A 27,238-nucleotide genomic window follows, 5' to 3' on the forward strand; every position below is an offset into this window, starting at 1 on the left:
GGCCAGAAAAAGAACACATTGATGTGTAAAAGTGAAATCCCCTTTGATGTTCCATGCGGTTTCTTCACCCAGGGAAATCTTTGAATATGTAAGGGGGGCTTGGTTCTATTTTTGCGGGGAAGATATCATCGCTTTTTTCTCACTGTTGAGGTAAGTTCGTGCACCGGAAGTGCCACAAATTTGAGGAATATTAATGGCAAACTTAAGGATATGTTCGTGGGTAAACTTACAAAAGGGCAGCTACGCAAAAATTTGCTAATTGCTTCATTAAATGTTTGCCTAATTTCATTCGAATTAGCTGTGTGTCCTGTAGTGTTTTACGCACACACACACACACACACACAAGGCATCTTATTTGTGCTTAATGAGTGCCACTCGAAATAACCATTAAACCACCCAACCACCCATTCTGTTTTCTGCCATCATTAAGTAAATCTCCTTTTCTCGATTTCAGTTCAACTGTTGTAACTGTTGCAGTCCATCTCCTAAAAATGTACTGAAAATGTATGAAAAGTAAAGCTTTAAGGCGAGCTTTCCATTCTCTTCTCAATGCAAATTTGAACCCACCATAATTTAAGAGAGCGAATTAAGAGTGCGAAAAAGGCAGGGCGAGGGGTTTGTTTTGCTTTCGGTTTATTTGATTGTTTTAAATGATTCTAAAGTGCTGACTAGGGAATCAAACAAAAAAATTGGACTTACTTCAAAAGTAAGTAAATGAAGTAATTGGTGTCAGACTATTTAAATAATATTATTTACTTAAAAATAATACTTTTTCCCAGACAATAAAAAAATAAAAATATTAACTTACTATTGCTCATAAAAACATACGGCTTGCGAGTTGGTAAGGTGCGGCTTATACTTATTATGTATTTTGGTGCTTTTAGGGCATACTTGAAGGAATTTCCTTTAAGATATGCGTTTTCGGGGTTACGCATTGTCTTCACAGTTTATCACTCATGCCTCTGATTAAATAAATTATTTAATCTGGAAACATGTCGTATACGTAATTTTTAAAACAATTTGCTATCAACGTGTCGTATGACTAATTTTTGAAAAAATTTTGCGTCAACGTGTCGTATGAGTAATTTAAAAGAAAAACAACATGCAAAGTTTAAAATAAATATGTTTGATAGTTTAATAAATTTATTGCACACCAAATCCTACCATATTAAATGGTAAGACCATACTGACCATCCTAAAGTACAAATATAATGGGAATCAATTTTAAACCATTACATTTTTAAACGATTTTTTTTTGGGGGCATTTGCACAATTTGCTCTTAAGCCGGCAATAACATGATCGCAATGACACTTTCCTCAATTTTTCCACGATTTCCACCTGCTCAAAACATCAGAGCTTTTCCTTTTCCACCACACCAAAGAAGAGAGCAAAAGAGAAGAAAAGCCGAAAAAGAGATTTTCCGATGGGAATGCCGTTCGGCTTTGCTTTCGGCAATGGTATTAGTGCACACACACAACACACACATAGCGGATGCTGACTGTTTGCAAAAAGAAAATGGAACAGAAAGCACAACAACACAGAGTTGCCCGCCATCTCTCCGTATTTCTATGTGTGCGTTTGAGTGTTATTCGTATGCGTATTCGTCTCTGCTCGGCGAACACGAACGCTCGTCTGCAGCACTTATCTTCATGGGATAAATCTCATTGCTGGTCGCCGCAGTCTGTTTTCTATACGGGCGTAAAGCGGTCGTCGAGCACGGTTTAAAGAAATATTAAGATATACCCCATAAAATAAACAAAATAAAAACAAATTTTAAAGACTAAAAAAAAAAAAACAACGAATTAGCCAAAAAAAACGATAATGAAAAATATAGAGAAAATAAAAACATACATATAATAAGCGGCCAATACAAATTAGAAGCGGAAGGAGTTAAACAAATTAAGGTAGCCACAAAACTACCTATCAATAAATGTATAACTAGAAGAAATGAAAAAAAAATACATTAAATAAAAATCAACAAAAATTTTAATAATAATTATGAAAAACCTAGAAACAAAATAAGATTAAACACAGAACAGATCAAAACGCCGACGACTTTGTTGACGCGCGCCCAAAAAAGTGTGCTACAAAAAATTCAACCTAATAATTCATAATCAAATATTTCGAGTATTTTTTGTTGGTCTTGACTCAATTTTTTTTTAAATATTTTTTTTATTGTTCTTTGCTGTGTGCCAAGTGAAAAATCAAGATAAAAAAATACATTTATATATATGTATCAGAAAAATGTAAACAAATGCTAATAAAAGAAATTGTATGTGTGTTTGCGTGCATTTATTTGTTTGTTTGCTTGCTTGTGTGTGTGTGTGAGTGTTCGGTGAAGCATAAAAACAACAATAAAATATATTACACAAAAAAAGAAGACAAACAAAATGAGCCAAAGAAAAGTCCAGAAAATGGGATTGGGGAATATGAACAAGAAGCAGAGCGATAACAATTGCAATAAAAACGAGAACATAAACAGCAATAGCAACAACAACCAATGAGTGTGTGTGTGAGGGATTTTTCTGTGTGCCTCAACGGAAACATCATCAAAATCATTATCGTCATGTTCAGTTTCATTATCGATGAGCCAGCTTTATATCGGGTTTTTTGTATTGCGGCTTTATTTTTATTTGTAATTCCTTAATTTTGTTCAATAAAAAATTTCAATAAAACATTTTAATTCTGAGAAAACCTTTTTAACTATGTATAACAACCAAGTCTAGATAACATTTAATAAAAAAAATAGAGGCAAATAATCTTAATTTTATCAGTTTTTAGAAATCCAATTGATAATGGGTTCAATATGTATACATTTAATTGTAAAAAAAACATCTTTTGAGAGATTATTTTTTGAAGCCAAAAATCAAATATTTTTGTACCCAAACTAAACTCAAGGTTTCTAGTACGTTAAAATAGAGTTTGCCAAGCAAATATCAATCAAAATGGATTTGTTAGCCTCAGTCTTGATTATAATTTAACTAAGAGGATTTTAACGGCTCATTGTCGAATTAAACGCAACATGGGGACATAATTAAATCAGGGTTGTCCATTCAGTTGAGGCTTTTGGACTTCAAGCCCGGAATCATCACTATATCCAACACCATTTATGGTTGCAACCATTTTGATTTGGCTTCGAGCCTCTGAGCACCCAAGCGAATTCATCTCATTCAATATGCTCAAGACTGCAAAACCTTTTGTTCGACTAATTGTTTATTGATGGTTGTTGCTATTGCTGGTGTTGCTGTGGGCTTATTGCTATTGTGGATGCAGCAGTTGTTGTTGCTAATGCTGCTCTAATCAATGGAGTCCATTTTGAAAGAGGATTTATGGTGTTTAAGGAGGAGCAATGGACCTGCGGGGGACTTGGTTGAGGCAGTTGCAAATGACTAATCTAAGCTTTTGCACTAGCACATACACGTACACAAACACCCACGTATATATATCTAAATATATATATATATAGAGCATGCAATGCACGAGCACAGCTTCGAGGCAGAAGTTGTTGGCTTAAGCTTTTTGGCTTTAAATGTTCAATATTCAATTACACACATGTTTGACAATGGCGTGGCAAAAATAAATAATGCAAATAATTAATTTATAATGATGCGATTGGACCTCTAAAATGTTGAATTTCAGGGAACATTTAATTGGGTTCGAATTCAGGGTCCAAAAAATAGAACTCAGGGTACGACCATTGAAATAATAAAAGCTAAAAATGTGTATGGGAAACTTAATTTTATATATTTTTTATGTAGTAAAAACTTTAAACAAGTTTTGGATATATATTTCATTTTAAAACCTTTAATGAGATTTACATTTTCTTAGAAGTTAAGTCATTGATTCCAGGACTTTAGCTTAAATTAGCTCTAACTGACCCAACTCAAGTTCAAGTTTTCTTTATTTTCGGCTCTGGATTTTTTTTTGAACCAGATAACTTCTTTCTTTTCGAGGGGTAAAGTGTTTGAATTATGGCTGAAAAAAGTACTTTATAAAGAGCTGCCATCTCGGTTTAATTTCCACTCTCTCTTTCTCTCATTCAAGGATTTTTCCAGGGTTTTTCGTTTAAAGAAGAAATGACTTTTTAAATATATGGCATATAAAAATAAATGTTGTATTTAAAATAAAATATAACCCAAAATAAGTATATCGTAATTAAGTAGAATACTTATATTTAGTGACTAAATTCAAACGATGCATTTTCCTAATGCTGATTTTCTTTTTTAGCTTCTTTTTTGCGAGTGAGTGTGTGTGTTGATGTGAGGAGCAAGTGTAAATAAAGAAAAGTCGTGCCCGTTGTGCAAGCACTCAAAAGTGGCTGCACACACACACACACCTGAGTTTCACCTGCAATCGTGGCACGTTTCTTGGAGCTTGTAGCCACTTCTACTAAACCAACCCACAGCTTCGTTTTCGTTCTTTGCTTCTTACTTGATATACTCAGGGTCTTCTCCTTTTTTCGTTTTTTTTTGTTTTCTGAGGGGTTCTAGGCTAAGGTTTTCAACAAGCACTTGTCGTCATCGATGTTTGCACGTTTCGCTTTATTTATTTGGAAATCTTTTCTTATTCCGCTCTTTTCCCCTCTGCCTGCTTGTCCTTTTCTTCTTTCACTGACAAAGTGTATTTGTATTTGCTTAAAAATCAATTACGTCATCATTGTAAAATGGCAATTGGATATATATAACGATGGCAACTCTGGCAGTTGGCTTGCTCTTATATAACCATGACAACCCTGCCATCAGTCGGACTCTTTCTCTTTTGTTTGTTTGTGTGTTTGTTTGTCGCCAGTCTTCCACTCCACCACTTATGTCAATACTTATCGGGTAATATTAACGTCACTGTGACAGGGTCCACCCCCAAAAACGTCCCAACCCCTGCGCCAAAAAAAAAAACAAAATTTCACCTGGCATCTGTTTGTGTCACATGTCTTTTTCCTCCTCAAAATCTTCCTTATTGTTTGCGCCATATTTTATTTATGTTTAGTCAATTTTTGTGCAACTTTTGCTCGTCTCTTTGTGTTGCTGCCTTTTACCCTTCACCCTTGTGACCCCCCTTCACAGCCCCCCTTTTACGCCCCTGCAGACTCATAGTAAATGTTATAACGCAGCAGATTTGACAGCTCCTTTGGGCCATTTCATTTGTGGCAAACTTTTTCAATGGCCGTCAAATAATGCAGCCAACATCCCAGCCATCTGACATTGAAAGGTGCTTGTGTGTGTGTGTGAGTGTTAAATGTGTGTGGAGGGGGCGTGGCCATAGGGGAGTTCAAATTCATTCCATTATTGTTGTTTTGTGTCAGATCCCCAATGGGATTTCCTGGTGCTTATCATCGATAGGCGTGTGTGCTGACAATTGGAAAGGGAAATTGGTAATTGGATTGCTTCGACCTAGTATTTTCCCGATAAAAAGTCATCGATAACATGGCTTTGTTATTATCGACTTAACTAATATTTGTACAACAATTGCATACTGAAAAACCATCGATAAATATTTTTTCTTTTGAGAAATTATCGTCAAATACATTTTTTGTTGAGAATTATTTATTTATTAAAATTTTTCCTTGCGAGAAATCAATATTTTTATAGGTTTTTTAGGAAAAATATACACAACAAAAAATTAGATAGATTAAAACAAAAACAACAGTACATACTACGTAATTTTCTATTAAAATCAATAGCTAATAGGCAAATTTGGTTGTAAAAAAAAATGACGTCAAAAGAAGTTTTAAAGGCACAAGATTTCCTGCAAAATGGCTGTGAAAATGAGAATGCAAACGTGGAGTGCCAAGGTCCTATGTCCATTTGCCTCTCCCCAGGATTATGGCCTCCCATGAATCGGACGAAAACATATTCCGATCTCCATCATCCTTCGTCCTCCTTTCTCTCGACTTTTTCTTCTTCCCGGCCATTCAGCCATTCAATTCGAACAGATTTCGATGAACAAAAAATATATGGAAAACCAAGCTGAGAACTGTAATTCATTTAAGTGTTCCATTGAGTGCTGCACCCAGCTTGTGTGTGGTGTGTGTGTGCAGTATGTTGTGTACCCCCATGAAATTTCATATTTTTAATGACCATCTGAAGGGAAAAAGCAGAAGGAAGAGTTAATACAAGGGGAGGGGCGCAGACAGGCAGGCAGGCCTTTCACAAAAGGCATTCTTCGATGCGATGCGCAACTGAAAGCAAACATCATGGCCGAAGCGATGGGAAATAAAATAAAATCCATATATGCATACTTTGCATATTAAAAATAGCATGGAAAAGAATTTGAATGCGAAAGGATATAATATGTTGGTATACAAAAGCGTTGCTGAAATACAACAACATGCCAGTGAAATCCCCAAAGGACTTAAAGCTTACGCCGCCTTGTGATAGCTTTAATGTTTGGTTAATTATTTCGCAACTCCCGCCACGACGACGAGGAGCACATTCTGCAAATCTTCGACAGCCGCGGGCTTTTGCTTCCACTTTCAGATGAACTCGCTCGTCTGCTGCTGAAGATGTTCTTAATGGTTCAGTTGTTTGCTCAGCAAATTGAACGAAAACAAACTTCAAAAGTTTGCACCACGGATATGCAGATGGCACGAGAAGTGCTGGAATGGAAGTGGTTTCGGGTGGTCGTGGGTGGACTTTTAGTGGAGGGGGTTTTCCAAGACAACCATCATTAAAGTTCCACAAAGGCTGCCGCCACATATGATTTCTATAAATCATTGGGACTTAAAAAGTTTATTTTATTTATTATTATCACTTGAAGATGTACTTTATAGTTGTTTTTGATCAAGTTTTTTTCAAGTCAAATTCAATTAAACAGCTATTTGTAGCAGATTTTAATGAAGCAGATTAAAAAGAACTAGAAAAACTCGGCTATTTCAAGATTGTGTTACTATCCCATCATCAGAAAGTTTATAGCTTAAAAACTACTACTCACATGCCACTTTATATGAAACAATTACGTATGATGCTGCGAGGGTGTGGCAAGCAACAAGGGCAAGGTTGTTGCAGTTGACAAGCCGCAGTGGCAAGAGTTTGTTAACATGACCTGCTGAGGTCCGAGCCTCGGTTTATGTCCTCCTTCCGCTCCACAACAATGTAACCAACGACGCAACACTTATGTTGGTTTAGTTTTGCTACCAGTCTTTTTCCGACCTGACCCCCATTTTCCTTCCATTTTTCTACGAAAATTCGTTCGCCAAACAAATGTCTCGAATAGTAAACAATTGCAACTAAATTTACCAGTTACCGTTTGATTGCTGAATACTATTACATTTTTATTAGCATTTAAATTTAAATTTGAGAATTTCGAATCAGGCCACAATGCGATTATTATTAATAGCTCTTGTTCGTTAACGCTTTGCTGGTTAATATGATTGAGTTAATTGACACTTGATGCGACGCGTTCGCATTCCCCAATAAAACCTCAATTCGCTAGAGATATGGGAGATACATGTGCATTTATGATGATGACCGCAGAGTGCGTGGCCATAATGATCTCATGTTTCCGTTGGTTTTTGCGGTCAGCTTGTGAATGTGAATTTCACAAGTTGTTAACTCGTCCACTGGAACTAGTGCTCTGTTTCCCTGTCGCTTTGCATCTGGTCAATTTATGTGTGCTGCTCATTGAGTTTGTTGTAATTGTTTTAAAATTGTCACAATTGCTCGTACTTTTCTGATGGCTGGTTGCGGGGGTTGCGTTTCGAGGGCGTGGCAAACAACAAGGGCAAGGTTGCTGCAGTTGACAAGCCGCAGTGGCAAGCGTTTTAAAAATGGATGCCCCAGGCACAAGGACAAAATGGGGGGGGCGGGGAGGAGGAGAAAAGGGGGTTGATGGTTGGGTCAGAAGTCCCAAAACGAGGTTAGTTAACATGACCTGCTGAGGTCCGAGCCTCGGTCCATGTCCTGCATCCCGTTTCCACAACAATAAAACGAACGACGCAACACTTATGTTGGTTTACTTTTGCTACCAGTCCTTTTCCGACCGCCTTTTCCTACCACTTTCCCACCAGAAACCCCGCCCCTTTGGCCACACACAATGAAGTGCCTCGAACAGTAAACAAGAGCAGCCAAGAAAACTGCTGCAGCTGAATTCCAGCAGCGTGACAATTGCCGTTGAGATATAACCTTCAATGCAGAGAGTCCACAGGCAGGGTCGAAAGTCTTAAATGCTGGAAAATGTCTATGATGTACAAAATACTTAACTTGAACTCGTTTCAATATCAACTAACTAAAAATGTAGAAAGAGATTGGTCAATGAGTTAAGAAAGATACTAAAAATTGAAGTCACAAAAAACTTTACCAATGATTTCAACAAAGTATTTTACAGAGTATTGAATTCATTGGTAAAGTTATTTGAAACTACATTATTGATTATTTTGTATTAAATGGCCAATCCTTGTGTTGCATTTTTGCGAATTGATTAGTTAAATTATTGTTCTAAAAATTGTGAATGTTATTGGTAAATTAACTGGTAAATCAATTAAATAATGATGAATTTGGTGACAGCCAAATTAAATTTATTGATTCATAGTACAGATTTTTGTAAACAGTTTACAATTGATTTTCAGGGACAAATCTGCCTCGATATAAATTAATGACAAAACGTATGTATTTCCCCGAGAGAATTTGCAGTGCGACTTGGTCGAATTGTGGGCTATTCCGCATTTTCATTTTGTTTGTTGTCTTCGCATGTGTTGACCATGACATGAACTCGTGTGTGACGAAAACAAATGACTGACGCAAATGTAATGACATCCCTTTACAACCCAACTGCCAGACTCTTTCTGTTTCTAATTAAAGACCATGTAAAATGAAAAAAAGTGTGGGGAAAAATGCACAAACTGTGGAATTTAATTTTATTAAAAAAAATAGAAAAATGGTGAAATGAAATTAAGGAACTTTCCATCTCTCTTCCCTATCTCTTCTGTGCACTTTGGCTGACTCGTTTCTTTACTTCTGGTGACCATAATCACAGCTGCATTGTGTATAGCAATTAAAGCAACAACAAAAAAAAGGGAAAAACTGAGGAAAACTGTTGGAAAAATCACGGGGAAAAAGAGGAGAAGGGAAAGTTCTTGTTGTTTGCTTTTTAATGGTTTTCAATGATTAAATTGTTGATAACAATTTTAAGCTGCACTCGTTCAGGCAGCACTCCTTCTCGTGCTGTCTCTTTCCCTTACTCTGTGGCCATCTCTTTCGCTCTTATATACATATATATATTTATATATGTGTCTCTCGTTAGCATCTTGTTGTTTTTATTGTTCTGAACTAACTTTATACAGACTATGGGCCATGTAAAGTTGAACGTGGGCATAACAATGTGCCCTTCACTTGGCCCACAGACTGCAGTTTTCTCTGTCTCTTTCTCACCCCTTCTAGCTGTCTCTTTCTTTCCCTCTGTCTTTATCTTGCTGTCCCTGTCAATTTCAATGTGCAATTACTTGGAATTTGTTTGAAGTTTTCCAGGCAGCAACAGCAGCAGCCGGAAAAGTTTTCTCTTTTTTAACCTCCTCTCCCTTCCACAACACACATTAAAAATTTAATTAGAGAGTGCCTCGACATCAGAAATCAAAACAAATCGGGCGAAAAAGTTCTTTTGTTTTTTTTTTTAGCAAATTGAGTTGAGGTTTTTTTGGTTTGAGTTGCATAATCTCAGCCTGTCATCCCTAATTTATTGCGGGGGTATTCATTAGCCGTGATTTTCTGTTAAATTTTGAGCTTTTAATTTGTCAACTTACGTACAAAAACTTTGCCTCATCCATTGTGAAATTAAATTAAGGAAAAATAATTGGGGTCATTTATAGTTTATTTCTATATGAGCTTAATTATTTATTGAGAACTTTTATTAAGTAAGAAATTATTCTGTTTTAATAATATTCTAAAAAAAGGTGGTTAAATAATTGGCGTTTTCTAGTGTATTTTTTTTTTCTGTGCGATGCCTTAAATAAACTCCTTTTTTTTGTATTTCCTGTTTTGGCCGCCTCAATTCGTTTCGCGGCTTATGCATTCTCCGGGGTTTTGTTCTCCGCTTTGGGGTCTTTTTGGGGCCCGAGGCCCGCTTTGTCATGCTGAGGGTTAAGCCGAAGTGGTTAGAAAGAGGATTTGAGAAAGGGGTTGGGCATAAATAACGACACGTTGTGCATTTTGATGGGCACCAGGGGGTTTTGGCTTGGGGATTGGCCACGGTATATTACTGGGGGTTAACAAGAAAAAAAAATGGGAGATCTCGACCCTGACTCCGGTTTTACCCTTTTCCGCATCATTGACCCACTGTAGGGTTAAAAAAAATAAAAGGGGGAGCTGTGTAGAACCACACGAAAATGCTTTTATGATTATTATTCGCATTTTTTTTCGTTGATTTTTATGATTATTATGACTTTGATGTCAGTTAAATGATTGTAAATATTCATCGAAGTCATGTTAAATCTGTTCAATTGAAACTTAAACATCGAAAAAGGGCCACTATTTGCCCTCCATTTGTGTTAGCCAATGAAGTTGTTTACATTGGAGTTTAAGTCCATTCAATTTTCATCGCAGTCAGTTTATCAAATATGGGAAATATTTCGAAATATTTCAATTGCATAGCACTCGAATAGGGTCGAAGCAATCCAAACGACCTGCAATCCAACAATATTCGCAATAATAATGACAGCAGGGAGTCCGTAAACCGATGGCAACTAGCAAACAAAAGAAAAAAAGCGAATATGTTTTGTGATTCGTCCATAAAAAGTGCAACAGAATCTCAAATGCAAACAGTCGATTTACAGAGAAAGAGAAAGAGTGTGAGTGTGGTATAAAATCCAAACAATATCCATACACATATAGTGCAAAATGTTCAATGCATAAACAAGCTTATTTCATCTTACTCCGAACTCCAAATACACCATGAATAGGGAATGAGCTCAAGTCGCTCTGCACTGAATGTTCTGTGAAATAATTCACATTTATGCACACTCAGTCGCCAGACAGTTTGTATAGGCTCTTAGGGTAACTTATCGATTAAATTGAGAGCCGAGTTCCATTGGTAATCCTTAATAATTCAACGAATATTTTGGCATTTTTTAAGGTTTTAAGGGTTTCAGTCTAGACATTGTTTATAAGTTATTGCTACAACATTTTAGGATTTTAAAGGTTCAATTTTGTTATAAATTTTATAAAGTCCTGCATAATCCTCCATTTTATAGAAAACTAAATTCCACTGAAATTCATCAATATTTTAAAGGATATTTTAGGACAACCTTTCCAAACTGTAGTTACTTATTTCGAATTTAACTATTCGCTCCTTTGAGGATCCTTCTGACACTTTGTGTCGTCCCTTATCAAGTGTTTAAAAAGTTGCCAGCTTTTTCGGGGGCTTTACGAGCTGTTCTATGGAGTCGCCACTCCCAGGGGTCTCCAGTTTTATGTTTCTTTTATGAATTCGAAATTTTACCACACTCACACCGATGCCAAAAGCCATTGCAAACTTTTCACACACACACACACACGCAATCAGCACAATAAACATAAAAACAAAGCTAGAACTTTATTCCACTATCTGCTTTGCTGCTGGCCAGAACTGCTGTAAATAATTATATATAGTATATACTCCATATAAATTTTGTATATATCTATATATATATATATATTTATATATATATCGTAAGTGTACTGGTATGTGTATGTGTCAATGTATGTGCGTTTGCCTGCCTGTTCCTTAACCGTTTCCGTTGCCACCAACAACTACAACCAAAGCACACCAAAAAATCTTTAACAAAAAATATATATATATAAATGAATAACGTATTTAATTTATGCAAATGAAAAGTGCGCAGGGGCCAAAGAAAGCCGACAAAACAAACGAGAAACAAATTCGAAATTAATTTGCATTGAATAACAAAGGAAACGCTTCAGTTTCAATTTCAATTCCAGCCAAGGATAAAACTCAACCCCTAGACAAAAAAAAATCAAAAGAAAAAAAGCTCAGAAGGAGTAAAAACTCATACAAAAGAGAAGCCAAATGAGGGAAAATGAAGTGCCAAAGTGTTGAAAATAAAGCGAAAGCCAAGAGACGAAATTGAAATTGAAATCGAGTAGAAGAGAAAAAGGTTTTACGTTCAGTTTTCGGTAAACGCGCGAGTTAACTTCCGTTTCGTTCCGTTGCGTTTCGTTTCGTTCCGTTTCGTCTCGTTTCGATTGAATCACGCTGCCGTTTCCGTTTCCGTTTCGCTCGGCAAACATTTAAATGGCTACCAGCTGCTTATGATGGAGACATTCCTCGTCCTGGGCCTGTGTTTCATCCTGTACGAGGCATTGGATTTCTTTCAGGGCTGCATCCACAGTAATACCCCATCGCCCAGTGACCAAATCGAAGCCTATCGCCGCGAACTCGACGAACAGCGACAGCAGCAGCAGCAGGAACAATTCCTAGCGGGATTGACGCCATTGCTGGGCGCTCAGTTTGCCGCTGCCGCCGCCGCGGCCGCCGCTGCCGCCGGTTCGCAGTCGACGTTGGGCAGCACGACCACGCCCACCGCCTCCACGGCCAGTGTGATCAGCGATTCGTACGACCAGGAATCGCAATCCCAGTCGCAATCACAATCGCAATCTCAGTCTCAAAATCAACAGCACTTGCATTCGCTGAGCACTCCCGGTCTCTTTCGTCCCGCCGCCTTGGGTTACTACGATCCGGAGGATCCACTGCATGCCACAAATTCCCTGCCGCGGGACTACTACTATCTGCAGCAGCAGCAGCTAAAGAATAAGGTCAGCTCAAGGTCACTGCTCTCCAAATTCTCGTCGACAAACTCCGATAATCGCATACATCCAGAGGCGGGTGCCGTTTCAGGACACAGTGTTTTGGGAGCATCGGCTGTTATAACCAGTCAACCCCTTCCAGCCGGTGAGATACCACCCAGTCTCTTTGATCAGCCCGGAAAACCGGCGGTAGTGGCACCGCTGCAATTGAAACCCTCATCGCCACTTTTCGTAGAGCTAAAAAGGGCCATCATCAGTCAGAATCAAGGTCATTCGAGGACACAAAAACAACAACTACTGCAACAAGCACAACAGGAATCACCCGAAGAATCACAGTGCCCACAGTGCGAAGAGGAACAGATACAATATCTGGCCGAGAATATAGACGATCTTGTTGAATCCGAAGAGCAGCAGTATTCGCCTGGCGAGGAAGAAGACAACGAGGACGACGACGACGGCGAAGAGGACGAGGATCGGGAGGAACAGCATTCGTACGTGGGTGGAGCCACCAGTGAACCGGACATTTGCGCCGCCACACGACAGCAACAGCTGACCAGGATCCATCACATCGCCATTGACGACATTGCCAACGGACAGGATCTTCTTTCCGTTTCGGGCCACACGTTGGGCGCCAATTCTCACGCCGACTTCAGGGAAATCGAGTGCGAGCGACTGCGACGCAAGTGCGTTAGCGTTAAGCGCATCTATAGCATATCGGAGAAGTTCTAATTCAGATCAAACAGCCACCACCACTCAATCTCAATTCGATATCTCAGTTCTCATACCTGTACAGCCCTCACCATATTGCACTTCAATCGAAATATATATATCGAAAGCAAAAAAAAACGAATCAAAATCGAAAATCGCCAAATCAAAAAAAGTCACCAATCAAAAACAAAAACCAAATCAAATCGAAGCCAAAAAAAAAAGAAAAGCAAAATCAGTTTTCAAATTCAGCTCACCAACAATCGAACCAAATGCAACCAAAATCACAAAATTGCCCAAAGCGAAACACCCCACACAAGGTTAGCAAAAAGTCAAAAGTACCACAAAAAAAAAAAAAAAAAACCATAAGCCAACAAACTGAAAAAGAAAATAGAAAGTCAAACAAAACGAAATGGAACCTTAACCAAGAAGCAAAAACCGACACAAAAAAATCAATGAGACTTTTCGAATATACAATATTGACCAAAAAAGATTTTGCACAGCATTTCGAACATGATTACATTTTCGCTTTTGTTTTCTCACCTGCCTGTCTCACTGCTCACCGGTTTTTCTCCCCACCTTTCACTTCAGGTTCACATTGGATAAGTTTGGTCCCTCAGCTTGCACTTAGATCACCATAGCTCACCACAGAAAGGTTATATTATTTTACCTTGATTAATCTCAAAATATTTGGTTACGACAAATATCACGATAAAGACGGTTATGTTTCTCACCGTACTTAACCGAAGATAAGGTATTTCCAGAGAACTGTTCACCCTATGTATTTTTCACATTTCTGCACTTATTTTTTCAACCAAAGTGCATTTTTCACTCGCTTCACTGGACAAGACAAGAACTTGCACCAAAACACCCACCCACCTTTTATACGTAAATCACCCAAATCTTTTCTTCATAGTGCACCACATTCCACCCACCAATTCACCCCCTTTTCTCTCTCTCTCTCTCTCTTTATCTCTCCCACACATTAGCCACCAATTTGTCACCTGCTCTCTACCCAATGTTTTTTCTCTCTCTGTATTGTTAAGCCCGGTTCTAATAATTCCCAACTTTTTGCAGCTGCGAAACCACTCAACACAATCGCACACGTGTGGTGTCCGAAGAGTACTAGTAAGGTTACATCCAAAACTACCATAACATACAGATTCTTGCATATTTTATTTCGAGAAAAGGATGTTGAATTATTTTATTTTTTTGGGTTCAGATTTATGCGTGTTGTTCGGAGCACAGTTTTAAATCCTGCCTTCCATGTGGTTGGTACTCTCGAAACTTTTTACTTTTGTTTAGATTGTTGGGTTAACTTTCCTTTTTTTTGCTACCCTGCTTTCGTTTTTCTAGTTTCTATTTCAGTTTTTTTGTTTCTCTCTGGTATTCCTTGCTTGCCTTTTTTTTTGTATTTTTTCTCCTACGAGAATTCCTTGGGTCTAAAGCCACTTGGTGGACTGAACAACAAATATGCTAACTAGTTGGCTTTGGCCAGGTCTCTGTCCCAGTCTCTCTATTCCTGGCCCAGCTTTTAAACCTCTGCTTTCGAGTGTTATGCAAAGTAAATTGTACATAATTGTCAGGACTAGCAAAACACACATACACTTACAACCTCTCTCACATATATGCAAATGACAGGAGCTGAAGCCGAGGACAATGACTAATTTTGCTGTCATTGTTGGAGGAAAAATGAAAACAGGAAAAAAGGGAAGGAAGGCAGAAAGGGAGAAAGAGAGGAGGAAAAGCTGTAGAGCATTACTATCATATCTTACAAATTGTCGCAGCAGACCCCCTCTCTTTTATATATATGTATATATGTGTATATCCTTTCAATTATTCGATATGCTCGGGCCTTTGCGAGTATGTGTGGTAGAATTTTCTTGTTGTATTCTTTTATTCTTTGGACCTCGTTTTCATCTTCAGTGACCATGTGTGTTTGTGTATCCTTGGCCCGCATCAAGTTAACTTTCCCCACATGTCCTCCGCCCTCTTCTCCTTATTCCACTGGCCTTCTCCTTTTCAACCATTTGTCTCTCCCTTTTGTGCTCGGCGTTCAACGTTCAACGTTCGTAATCTTTTGGTCTTTTCTTCATCATCGTTTAGCTTGATGTGGTTTTTCCCGACTTAATCAGTTTTACTATTGTTTGTTTTTACCAAGCGCATAGCTACCCTCTTTTCCAAATGCCAGCGTTTGTGTATATATATATATGCCTCATATAGCAAACATACAGATGCGAGCACAATAATAGCACTAAAGATTGTTTTTAAGAACAATACCTCCCCACATCAAAGAGAGCGACATATGACTCAATATCTGTGTTTCACCAAACGTGCTATTCCTTTAGGTCTAAAAGATCTATTTTAAATACATTTTTTATTTTTTGAATTTATTGAGATCTGCAGCAACTAAAAATATTAAATACTTCTATTTAGAGATATACATTTTTGTTCAAAATGTATAATGCTTTTGAATATCTAGTGATTTATAACTTCATCAATAGCTTAAAGTATTCAAAACCATGATTTTTTCTTTTTTGGAATATAACAAGTTTTTTGGTGCCAAAAATACACATGTTTGCTATGACTTTACCCGCTATTGTATATGTTTTCAATGGATTCATCTTTGTTGTGTTTTCGTCCAGGGCAGAAAAGTATGCTATGATTTTTGTTTTGTGTTCGACAGCCAGGAACTGGCAATTATGTTGTGCAAAAAGAAATGTGTGTGCGCGTGTGTGTGTGTGTGTGTGGGATTTGCCATAAACGCTACATCATTGCAAGTATTTAAGCCATTGAAAAGTATCTTTCTCCGCTTAACTCCCAAATCCAGATACCCATTCATCTCGGCCTTAACCCGCTTACGGCCCATGCTCCGATTTTCGGCGCTGGTTCATTCAAGGGCAATATTCTTCTGCATCATTAACCCGCCGACCGTCATGAGAAATGACCGGCAGCCATGCAGTCACGGTCAGCTTAACCCATTCGTGCCTGCCATCTCTCACAAAAATTCAGAAAATCGAATCAATAGCCGAGTCAAGTGAAATTAATTTCGCTTTAAGGAAATTTAAGTGAAACAAATGCTCAATACTTATACTCAACTTAATTTACCCTGATCCGAATGTGTGTGTGCGGGCTTTTGGCCCCCACTCATCTATCGTGAGTTAATTCCCAAAGACGTATTAGCCCGGCGAAATTTATCCAACTCAATTAATCTCGGCGTTCTGTTCTGTGACTTTACAGAATTGATAGCCTCGTGCGAGGAGGCGTGGCAGGGACGCCCCTTTTGTGATTTATACTCGATTTTGCTACGTGTTTGCTTTGGTTTCGTTTTTTTCCATTATCTCTTTGAGTTCCCTACTTGAAATATAGTCCATTTCATATGATAATTATAGCTTTACATTCAATTAAACATTTTTAAAAACAATTTTGTCACTCAAACCGTAAACTTAAGAATCTTAATATTATTCACAGTTTCAGAATTTGTATAGCAACACAAATAATTAAATTAATTGTGTGCTTTTTAATTTAAGTTTATTTTCAATTACTATTCAAGCACTTTAAATGCTCAACGAAATTATACTTATTTTTCAAAATAATGTAACAAAGTCACACCCTTTTAATTAAACTTTATGTAATAATCCCTGAATACTTTTAAAGCCCAAGCATAAGCCAGTTATTAATTTAAATAAAAGCTTTCTTTTTTTTTTTTCTTTTATGGTTAATTATTTTTGCAGTTGCAAATGCTGCACGATAAAGTTTACTTTTAGTTGCACTGATTCCAGAAATACGTATGCATTTAATTTATTTGAATAGAGAGGAAAGCGATAGAAAAAACTTTGTTTGCTCTATCGGCTGCGGCTTATTGTGCCAGTCGTTTTGGTCTGTCTATATGTCTTTCTGTCTGCGGTCTGCAGTTTTAACTTGTTGAATTGACAACAAACAGCGAGGAAAAACCAGCAGTCACCCAAAGAACACAGAAAAGTTGCCACCCCCGCAGAGAGTAGTATTTATGCTGCAAGTTTTAATTCCGCCAAGCTCGAAAAGCCATCTATGCCATTGTCAACGTGAGCAGTTGTGTAGTGTGTGCCATATGTGTGTGCATTGTTTTTTTTTTTTTTTGGTTTTCATATGGAGGCATTAAATTGAAATGGAAAAACTAACTATATTCGGAGCCCATCTTCTTTTTGTTCCCGGCATTGGCGACACGACCCTTAAGCGATTGTACAGCCAAATTGGGCAGACAGCCGCGCTTTTGTAGATCATCCAACTTGACGGTGATCACAGTATCGATTTCCTTTTGTCGCTGAGCCTCAGCAGCCCGTTCCCTTTCGATGGCCAAGTGTTCGTCCTCCAGTTCCCGTCGACGAGCCTTCTCACGCTCCTCAATTTGACAGGATACGCCAGTGCGAAGACAGGCTTTCTTGAAGGCCTGCTCATCGGCCTCTCGCTTCAGTTGCTCCTCCTGCTTCTGCCGATACAGGATCATCTCCTTGAGTTCCCGCTCACGTTGCACGTAATAGCACGCCTTCATTTGGCTGAGATGCTCCATTTGTTCCATATTCGCACGCTTAAGATCAGCGGCCATTTTTCTCTCCTTTTCGGCGGCTTTTCTTTCGTTTTCCCTGTACTTTCTTTCGAGACGTTCGTGCTCGGCCAGGAAATGCATCTCCTCGCGATTGTCCTTGGCATCCATGATCTTTTGACCCACTGCAAAGAGCACATCCCGTTTGCGCTTCACATCCGCTTCCAAGGCTTCGCGTTCGGCTCGTTGCTGTCTCAATTGTTTTTCCTTCAGCTTCAGATATTCATATGCCCTGTTTTCATCTCGTTGATCCTGTTCACACATCATGCGCACGAAATTGCGATGCAATTTGGTGTATTTATTCAGCTCATCTCTGTAGGCCAACTTGCGGCGAGATCGGGACTCACCCTCGGCCACCTCCGCCTTTTTGTACTCATCCACAGCGGCACGTAAGTCTCGAGCTTCCATTCGCAGGCGATCTTGGGCCATGTATCTCAGCTTTTCGCGATCGCTGATTTGTTCGCGAACAGCATTGCCAAATTGCCGGCGTCGCTCTTCTTCGGCTTGATCGTGTTGCTCCACGGTGCCCCATTTGGCATTGTTGTAGTCCCGATTCTTGCGCGCCATCTCCTCATCGTGGTCGAGTTGGATGCGATTCAGGAGCTTTCTTTCCTGAATCTGAGCCGTCCACATGGCACTGCATTTGGCCTCGGAAATTGCACGAGTGGCGTCTTTCACCCGTGCATCTGACTCATATTTGGCATCCAGGGCGCGATGAAGGACCTACAATTGGGGATGTACAGGAAAGTCAGTATACGATTTTGAATTCAATATTTTAAGTTATATCTCTGTGACAAATCTTTTAGTTTTGATATACCTTAGAAACCATAGTTTATCGAAGTTTAGGAATAAATAACTAATCAGAATGTTGATATTGGTATAACTCCTTTAACTCCTTTATGCAATGAGATACATCATGTGATTAATCGACATTGGTTTCTTATAAATATTTCAAAAATGTGAAGCCAAATTTAATCGGAAGTATCTATTATCTATTAGAAAACGTTTATCATACTAAATGATATTGATTCAATTTCAAGTTCAATATTACTTTCGGCTGTACATTCCTACCTGCAATCTCTTGGCCTCGACCCTTCGGTCCTCATTCACATCCTCGTCGGCCTCGTCGGCGTTCTTCTTCTCCGTTTCCCGTTCCCTCTCCCTGCGCTGCTCATCGATGTCATGGAAATAGTTACGCATACGTTCCGCCTCGGCGGTATGGTATTGCTGCTCCTCCATTCGGCGGTCCTGGTCCGCACGCCGCTCCTCGGTGGTCCTCGGTCTCGATGCCCGCATGCGTTCCAATTCGCCCTGCGAGAGTTCCGCATAGCCCTTGGACTCCCAGGATTGTCCCTTGATGTGAAAGAAGGTGGCCTTGGCCCCGTCGTATTTGCGAGCTCGAGGTGGCGCCTTGCCACCACCCACCGCCGGTCGCTTGGCATTGGGTCCTGCGATGACCGCAGGATTCGGTGGTCGTGTGCCCGGCGGCAGTGGACGCCTCTGCTCCTTGGGCTTCACGGGCTTGTCCCTGCGCACCCCACACTTTTTCTCCTCCTCGATGGTTGATAATGGCGGTGTTTCCAAGTAAATCGGCTTCTTTAGTCGATCATAGCAGTCCGCATGTAGTTTCATAGCGGCCCGCGAACGACATGGCATCACCATTGGCATCTTGGCGAAATATATACAGTATACAGTATGTGAATTGATTGATAAGTGGAAAAGAATTGCAATAGCAAATTTTTTCCCTGAGCAGGAATTGTACGTTTCCGAGAGTTCTGTTGTCGTCGTCTGTTTGTGTTGCTCGAAGGCTGTTGTTTTGTTTGTTTGCCTGTTTCGTTTGCTTATCCAATCGAATCTGACAGGTTATATAGACAAACGCCCACCAGCTTGCTGGGAATAACTAAATTACAGGGTATGCTGTGGGAATTGAAGGAGGCTTAAATATAATCGAACTTTGATTTAGGTTAGATTAATTAATTTTATACACCACTATACCCTTTTATAAACCCTTATGTAAAACGGACATCTAAAAGTATTTCTTTTAGTCCTATTACATTTCACCAAAAATATTATTTGATGAATATGCAATTGGTAAATATGGCGACATTTAAATAGACCAAAAAAAATGAGTGCCACGTATCTTAAAGCAGCTATATTCAAGTACGCTGTTTCTACCTGTTAACACCTGACCACTTGAGTGTCGTTTGTCGAGTGGCAGGTGAGAAGGAAAAAATAGCGGAAAGAGGTGGAAAATTGACGGGTGGTAGAAAAAAAGGTGTGGAAATATGGAAAAAATAGGGAAGAAAAGGGAAGCTGCTGCTGCATTTACTTCCGCCTGCTTTGGCTGCATTCAAAGGCGTTGATGCTTGCATTTTGGAATAGCCCCGACAATTTGCATTCTTTGTATGCCACTCCCATATTCCGCCATACTCCCTCCCCCCTCCCCCAGAGTTCTTCGCCCCTTTTCCCTTAAATCCAACCCACAGGCAGGTGGCATGAAAATTTAATTACACGCCTCGCTGAAACGCTGTGGCTGAATCCGGGGTCTGTGTAATTTTTGTTTTTTATTTCTTCGGGTGGTAGCCTCACCGTCGCCTGTAGATTAGGCTGGCGAAAAAAGGATAATGGGGAAAATGGTTGAACATTTTTTAAGCAGGGTTATTATACCATTGCCTCTTGAGAAATGCTTCAAAAAATACTTTACTTTTCTCGCTCTAAAAATAGGGTCTCTAGCTTATGAAATCATAGTTTTGCGCTGTAAGAAATGAACTCATCAAATATTTGACTTATAGTTATATATTCTACGTTGAACTTTTGCGATAGATGGTATAAGTTAACAATGATTTGATTCTTGCCTAAAAAGTAGGCGTTTCTGTATTCTTAAATAACTACCTATTAACAATTTTGTTTCTTTAAAATGCTATTTTAGGTAAAAATGATTTCAAGCTCTTTCCATTTGAGTATAAGGTAACAAGTAGCAAAGGAATTTCGAGAGTTCTTTCGTTCGATTCATATCTAATCCTGACCATCTCATGTTCAAGAGTCATCTGTCGAAAGTTGAGGCGGAATCCGAAACCATTGACTCAATGTCCAGCCTCTAGTGGCCACGCATTGTTTGTCTTGTCGATTTGTGCGTCGGTTGTCAGGCGCACAAAGACATATTCGATGGCGGTGTGATGGCCGTGGGCCAAATGGATGGTTCTCTATGGACAACCGCTGACCAAATCGCCCATGGCACCCTCTTTCCGAAATATTCCGCCACAATATACGAGTGTACCGGCCACAGAATATCATTTACTTTACTCCAGACATCATCATGATGTTCGTTCCCCTCCTTTGACGACTTTGCCAATGAACTGAGCAAGAAATTTTGCCATAAATATGAATTATATTCTGGTGCGCAGCTAAAAATCATATTACATATATGTGCCCAGCCATCGCCGACGCCCCCAAAAAACTTTCTCCGCATTTCAATGGCAATAAAAGTGATTTAATAAGGCGCAAAACAACAACACAACAAAAGGGGCAAAAAATAGGCAGAGGGAAGCCAAAGGAAAAACGAAATCAATTTGATTTGTCGCCGCCGACGATGGTGGGCGGATTGCCCAGGATCTGCCACGCCCATTGCGTGTGATTAAGTGCGCGTTTAATGTGCACGCCATGGCCATAAAACAAATTGTATGCAATCCTGCCACCGAAAGCTTCGCAATTTACTCACCCACAATTCCAGAGCCGAGTTTTCCCCATCCAGCTACCCTTGGCTTATCCCACTTTACTCGCAATCCTCTATTTGAGAGTTCCGTAACTGATTTCGAACCGTAGTCGTCGCTACTCGGTCGTCGGTCGTCGGGAAGGCTAAAAACTTTTGCCGCTCGCCCTGTTTGAGCGCTTTGAAATGTAAATACAGCTCATTATTTCCAATGCCTTGCCATTCATTTGCAAAGTTTCCAGTTTGCTATGGCCCACACACACACACACACACGCACACACACACATGTCTATGAAAATCTAAAATCTAGTGGACCTCACATACGCCAAGTCACCATGGGATAATTTCCGGTTCAGTAGAATTCAGACTTTGGGCATTAAATTTAGAAAACCACTAAAAAATTTTCTTGAAGTATGACTAATTTTAATCGTGATGGTATCAAATCATTTATAAGAAATTCAATAATCATTTTGACTATTATTATTTTATTGTTAAGGTTCTTGTCAGTAAATTTATTAATTAAGCTTTAATAAAATAGTAAATAAAAAACAAATTTTTACACTCATCGATCATTTTGATTATTGCTATACAATTCAAAATATATCGGTAATTAGATTTATACAAATCTCTAAACTGATATATTTCTTTTATATATTTTCCTTATTTTTGTTACATGCTTAAATCCCCCATAATTTTCTGTTAAATTAAATCGAATTTCCTGTGTTTGCACGGGGTCTGTGACTATAGGCTCGCCTTTAATTAACTGTAATGCCATCAGGCAGCAGGAAATCCGTTGGTCAACGTGTGTGTAATGCCCCTTTGCTTTACCTTTACCTTTTCCATTACCCATTCACCATTCACCTCCCAACAAACAGAATGTGTGCGTAGAGTTTATTATTTTCACTTAATTTTTGCTGGAGTTTTTTCCTCTGTCGTTGTTGTCTCGGTGTTTTTTGTTTACCCCTGGAACCTTTGGCCCCGACCATTCAATTTACGTGCCTCTCGGACCGTTCGTCCCCAAATGGCAAATCATCACAGCTAGACAGAAAAGTTGGAGAAAAAAGAGAAGAGTTGCTGACACCCTTCGAAGAAGACGAGAGCCAAGAAACGGAATGTGGAATCTTGTTTGTATAACCAGAGCTGCGGCAAAATACTGTTCAAATTGACTTGGGGGTTCGGATGACTCGGCAGGTGGATCGTAATGTCCTTTCTGGGGAGTAGTAAAAGGACGAAAACGGAGAGAAAACCGAACCGATGGGCTTCCTGCCAAAATGGGACGAAGTCAGCGACAAAAGGAATGTTTCGCCTGCTGCACAATGGCAAATAATTCATAACTTGGCTCAAAAGTTTGATTTAGCTGCATTTAATACACTGGGCTTCCCATTTCTCTTTCGCCGTTTTCTTTTCCCTTGCCCATCCTAAAGTTCCTCTGCTGTTAACGGCAAAACACATATATTTTTGCCTCTCTCATCCTGTTGGCCATACGTCGGTTTGCATAAATTTTACTCGGAACGTAGGACTCCTGTTGACAGCAAGGATTCCCCTGCCTTTACTGCTCCTCCAGCTGCAGATAAATTACGCTCCAAGCGCCAGGACCAATGGAAGCGGAAGGGCCAACGGATGACGGCTGGCAAAGCCAAAGCCAAAGCCGTAGGAAAAGCTACAGCAAAAGCCAGAGGAACCAAGAGCACCAGGAACTGTCTGACTGTCAAGCTGCTGTATGCTTATTTTTCTTCAACTGTAACTGTTGCCAGGACTTAGAAAAATAAAATACGAGAAAGACACACACATACGAGGCACTTGATCAGGCGGCAAAAGTTTCCACTCGGTTTTGCTGACTTCAAAATTATTTGGGGTATTTTTCAAACCTCTGTTAATTTTATATCAAAGAAGAATTTCAAAGTTATGTCAAGTTTTGGTCAGTTTTTAGAATGTTGGTTTTGTTTGAAATCGTAGTTAAATATTTTAAATACTATAAGTGTTAGGTAGCTTATTTTAAAATAAGCAAATAAATACAAATTTGTTTTTAACTTGCATTTAAGGTTAATATAAAAAACAAAACGTGGAGCTCTAAAATGTTAACTTATACGTTATATAATAACAGAAGGACTGTGTGTTGAGAATATTCTGGACACATACTTGCTTAAGTCAAGTATTTAATGGTTCCCTAATTGAATATTTAACCTATGGCCAAATAAAAATGGATATCATAAATCTAGAATTTTATTGCTAACTATTTTTTAAGTCGGCAAATGTCCCGAACATTTTTGTGGAATGCCTGCAAAATGTCAGAGGAGCAAATACTCCTGTAGGATCCCCTGTCAGCTTTTTGACTACATCTGTGTGCCCCTCTTCCCTCTCTTTCACACCCGCTCCTCCACCATTTCATGCCGTCCCTGTCTTGCCATTTGTGGCGTCTGTTGCTGTTTTCTCAATGCCTTCAAAATGGCATACGGATGTTGAGGCGTCTGCTATAAATTTTTAACAACCATTTAACTTGAATTTTATTAGTCCCCAGTCAGCGGTCAAATGTTCGTTGTGGGGGGGGGGGGGATTTGGCAGTTGGGGGCGTGCCTGATGCTCTCAGTCGCCGTCATGTTGCCTTCTTGGAATTTGCTCGTATATTCCGTATACAAAGTGCCCAAATGCTGCCCACAATGTCATCACAATGACATTTTGCATTTCGCAGTTCATTTCTACTCATCGTACCATTCTCTTCACTGCTTTCTGGTGTTTTTCGTTGCCTACTTTCTGCTGGTTATTGATAGTCCTCGTACCCCAGATGTTTACTCTATCTCTCTCCTTTTCCCTGTCTTGGCCATAAATTATATTCGGAGTGTACTGACTTGTGGGTCACTTGTTTTGCTGCAACTTCAGTTGTTCGCCTGCCGTTGACCGATAACCATGTACTCTCCTTCTATTTTTTTTTTTTTTAATAAAAGTTTGTTATTATTTACTTGCTGGCAAATTGTAATGCAAAGTTTTTTTGTGATTGGTTTGTTTGTTTTCGGTTTTTGTGGGTTCTTTTTTTTCAACAAATCTAAAAGAAAATCGAAAAATCGGAATTACTTGCAGTTGAGTAAAATGTGCGCTGACAGACTAAGAAAAACAATAACCACAACCAAAACCAAACAATTTGAGTGCAACTAAACAGGAAAACATAACAAAACCACGAGGAATCGAGAAAAACAAAATTACAAAAAAGAAAAGGAGAAACAAAATCAACGATTAATCCGATAACCGATAACAGATAACCGACGTTCCGATAACTCCCGCCATGGACTCGCTGGAGCGCCTGATGCGAGCGGCGCCTTTGCCCCGAATGTTAACCAGTGGTGTTGTGGCCACAGCCGCCGCAGCCGCTGCCGCAGCCGCCGCCGCTGGCAAGGGCATTGTCAGTGTGGGCGGTGGTGCTGTGGGCGGTGGTGCAACAGCCGCCGGCGGTGGACAACAGAGGGCGCTGGTCCATGCCTCGCTGGCGGCGGCTACTGTGGGTCGCAAAGGACGCCATCTAACGGGAACATTCTGCTTAACAGGCGACACCATGGAGGGCATCATACAGTGTTTGGTATTTCTCAAAGCATTCTCGGTAAGTGGAGAGGGTGATGGTGTACCAAAAAAAGAAAAAAAAAATGTATTCCACATTGTAGAGATCAAGGGAGAGAGACCCAAATACCCAAAGACCCATATACACCCAGACCCACACCCACTTTCATCCCCATGGCACAATTCAATTTAGTTTTCGGTTTGCGCTCGACTAAGTTTTTCTTTTTGCCTCACTTTTTTTTTGTTGTGCGGGGCAACTGCCATCAAAATGTGCAATAGGCTGTAAATAGGCAAATACATTTCGCAGAGCCCTGCCTGTGGCAAGCTGATTTTGGGATTTTATAACTAAATTTTTGGAAGGCATGCGGGGAGAACCTTTGACCTAGTTTATGGGCCCTTTTTAAACCAACAACCATAAAGCCACTCCCTCCCACCCAAAAAAAAAGAAAACACACACACATACATATGTGGGCATGTGTAATAAAGATTTTCAGCTTGTCTACACAAATTTTTGACCCACTCACTAACGCTTTTCCCCTCTCTGTTTTCCTTTACTTGCAGGTGAGTCCAAGCGAAGATAATGAAGAGCAAATACCCAACAGATTTATGAATCTCCATCCCAAAAAAAAATATAAAGCTCAGGTATTCCAGGTATCTGGACAGTTTGTTGACTTGTCATGGGGATAACGCATGTGATTTGTGTCTGGGAAATGAATCTGAATAACAATGAAAGCAGTTTACGTCGCTGGGGTGAAATTTTCGACATTTATTTAATACATTTAATGTTGGATCACTGGGCGGATGAGTGATGTTAATTGAATTAGTACTCCGACAGGTATTCAATTGCATATGACATATAATGGATTTTCGTTTAATTATTTAAAATAAAATAAGGAAAATGTCGACTGTTATTGTGTAATATTTTGATAGACAGTGAAAATAAACGATTTTGTTATTTTTCCTCTTTTAAACATTTACATTTTTTTATAAATTATAATAGTAGTAGTTATAAAAATAGTACAGATTACAGTCATTTCAAATAAAAGTAGGGTAACTAAAAAAACACTTAGAGCTATAAATATGTTGAGACAGTCGTATACAATTTCAACAAAAAAACTATTTTTGTTAAAATTTGAGAATCAATCTTTTTAATTAGATATTTTTAATTTGGCCAGTGCGCGATCTGAAAAAGTCCACTCATTTATCTGCACCATACGGAGCTACGGAGCGTATGCGTAATATTAAACCAATTAGTCCACTGTCCCAGCTCAAATGGTGGTTGGTTAAAAAAATGGTTGTATTTCTTTATTATTTGGATAAGCCGAGTTGTATCTCAATTAGCCTACGTCACTGCAAAGGTTACTTCCATTTCAGTCGGACAAAATTGGAAATTCCATTTTTATTTGAGGACCACTTGCACTTCAACTTACAGTCAACTGTGAATGCTAGTTTTTCATAAACATAGTACTACAGGTTTCTATAAGGCGAAGCTTGGGAACTGTATTCTAGGTCGGTCCTTTCAATCTTTATACATTTGTTCCCAATAATCGTTAGCCATCATTCGATGGCCATAAACATGAGTAGTAGTGTATGTGCTTGTAATTTGGAACCCCTAAATCAGCCTGCAATCGGTTTTTTTTCCCTTTTTTCATGTTTGTCTATTGCCCTCTGGCCCGGAGCTTAATTGCAGGCGCAATATGTGGGGGAATGTAGGGCTGGAAATGCACTTAGCACCCAATCGGTTCCAGCGAAGCCTCGCTAGAAAAATGGAAAGAGACAGTGGCACGGCAGCAGAAAGAGACAGCGACACAGACAGCGACAGAGACGTGGACCGACATCAAGCGCCTGCGAGAATTGCAGGCCCATTAAAACTGACACATTGCGATTGCTTTCCCCCTTTATATCCTCTTTTTTTTTGGCCAAGGCTGAGGAGACAAACAAACCAAAAAGAATAAAAAATTGACTGT

At 39.3% G+C, this 27,238-nt stretch overlaps 3 protein-coding genes across 19 annotated transcripts in view; 2 read left to right on the forward strand and 1 right to left on the reverse strand.

Moving 5' to 3' along the window:
* The window catches only part of LOC108047614 (neurobeachin), a 191,179-nt gene that overhangs the window by 87,557 nt on the left and 76,384 nt on the right, over nt 1–27,238 (forward strand). For 2 of the 16 annotated variants that reach the window (XM_044461052.1, XM_044461054.1), the window contains exons 1-2: nt 13,649–13,754; nt 24,801–25,314. The exons of 13 other annotated variants lie outside the window; for them this stretch is intronic. In XM_044461052.1, the coding sequence (XP_044316987.1) occupies nt 25,003–25,314 (312 nt within the window). In that variant the 5' untranslated portion in view covers nt 13,649–13,754; nt 24,801–25,002. Of the gene's footprint in view, nt 1–13,648; nt 13,755–24,800; nt 25,315–27,238 lie in introns of those variants that run through there. One more of the 16 variants, XM_017127870.2, reaches the window with a different exon arrangement.
* LOC108047617 (probable serine/threonine-protein kinase fhkB) lies at nt 45–14,814 on the forward strand. Of its 2 annotated transcripts, XM_017127879.2 has the most exons (3): nt 45–1,905; nt 11,887–13,412; nt 14,512–14,814. In XM_017127879.2, exons 2-3 carry the CDS (start codon nt 12,235–12,237, stop codon nt 14,561–14,563), a joined length of 1,230 nt encoding a protein of 409 aa, XP_016983368.2. In that variant the 5' UTR covers nt 45–1,905; nt 11,887–12,234; the 3' UTR covers nt 14,564–14,814. The 2 variants fall into 2 exon arrangements, with proteins under 2 accessions (XP_016983368.2, XP_016983369.1); XM_017127880.2 differs by lacking the exon at nt 14,512–14,814 and having other exon boundaries at nt 69–1,905; nt 11,887–13,460.
* LOC108047616 (trichohyalin) lies at nt 17,436–20,843 on the reverse strand. Its single transcript, XM_017127877.2, has 2 exons — nt 19,088–20,843; nt 17,436–18,739 (listed from the first exon to the last, which is right to left on the reverse strand). The coding sequence occupies exons 1-2, from the start codon at nt 19,682–19,684 to the stop codon at nt 17,591–17,593; spliced, it is 1,746 nt and encodes a 581-aa protein (XP_016983366.1). The 5' UTR covers nt 19,685–20,843; the 3' UTR covers nt 17,436–17,590.

The sequence above is a fragment of the Drosophila rhopaloa genome, unplaced genomic scaffold (genome assembly GCF_018152115.1).
Source record: "Drosophila rhopaloa isolate 14029-0021.01 unplaced genomic scaffold, ASM1815211v1 contig_3, whole genome shotgun sequence".
Taxonomy (NCBI): Eukaryota; Metazoa; Arthropoda; class Insecta; order Diptera; family Drosophilidae; genus Drosophila; species Drosophila rhopaloa.

Bases quoted from the DNA above. Each gene is read 5' to 3' on its own strand.
- LOC108047617 (XM_017127879.2), top strand. From the start codon at position 12,235: ATGATGGAGACATTCCTCGTCCTGGGCCTGTGTTTCATCCTGTACGAG. The intron at 13,413-14,511 runs GTGCGTTAGCGT...AACTTTTTGCAG, and splicing joins TGCGAGCGACTGCGACGCAA to CTGCGAAACCACTCAACACA.
- LOC108047616 (XM_017127877.2), bottom strand. From the start codon at position 19,684: ATGCCAATGGTGATGCCATGTCGTTCGCGGGCCGCTATGAAACTACAT. The intron at 18,740-19,087 runs GTAGGAATGTAC...CCCCAATTGTAG, and splicing joins TCGAGGCCAAGAGATTGCAG to GTCCTTCATCGCGCCCTGGA.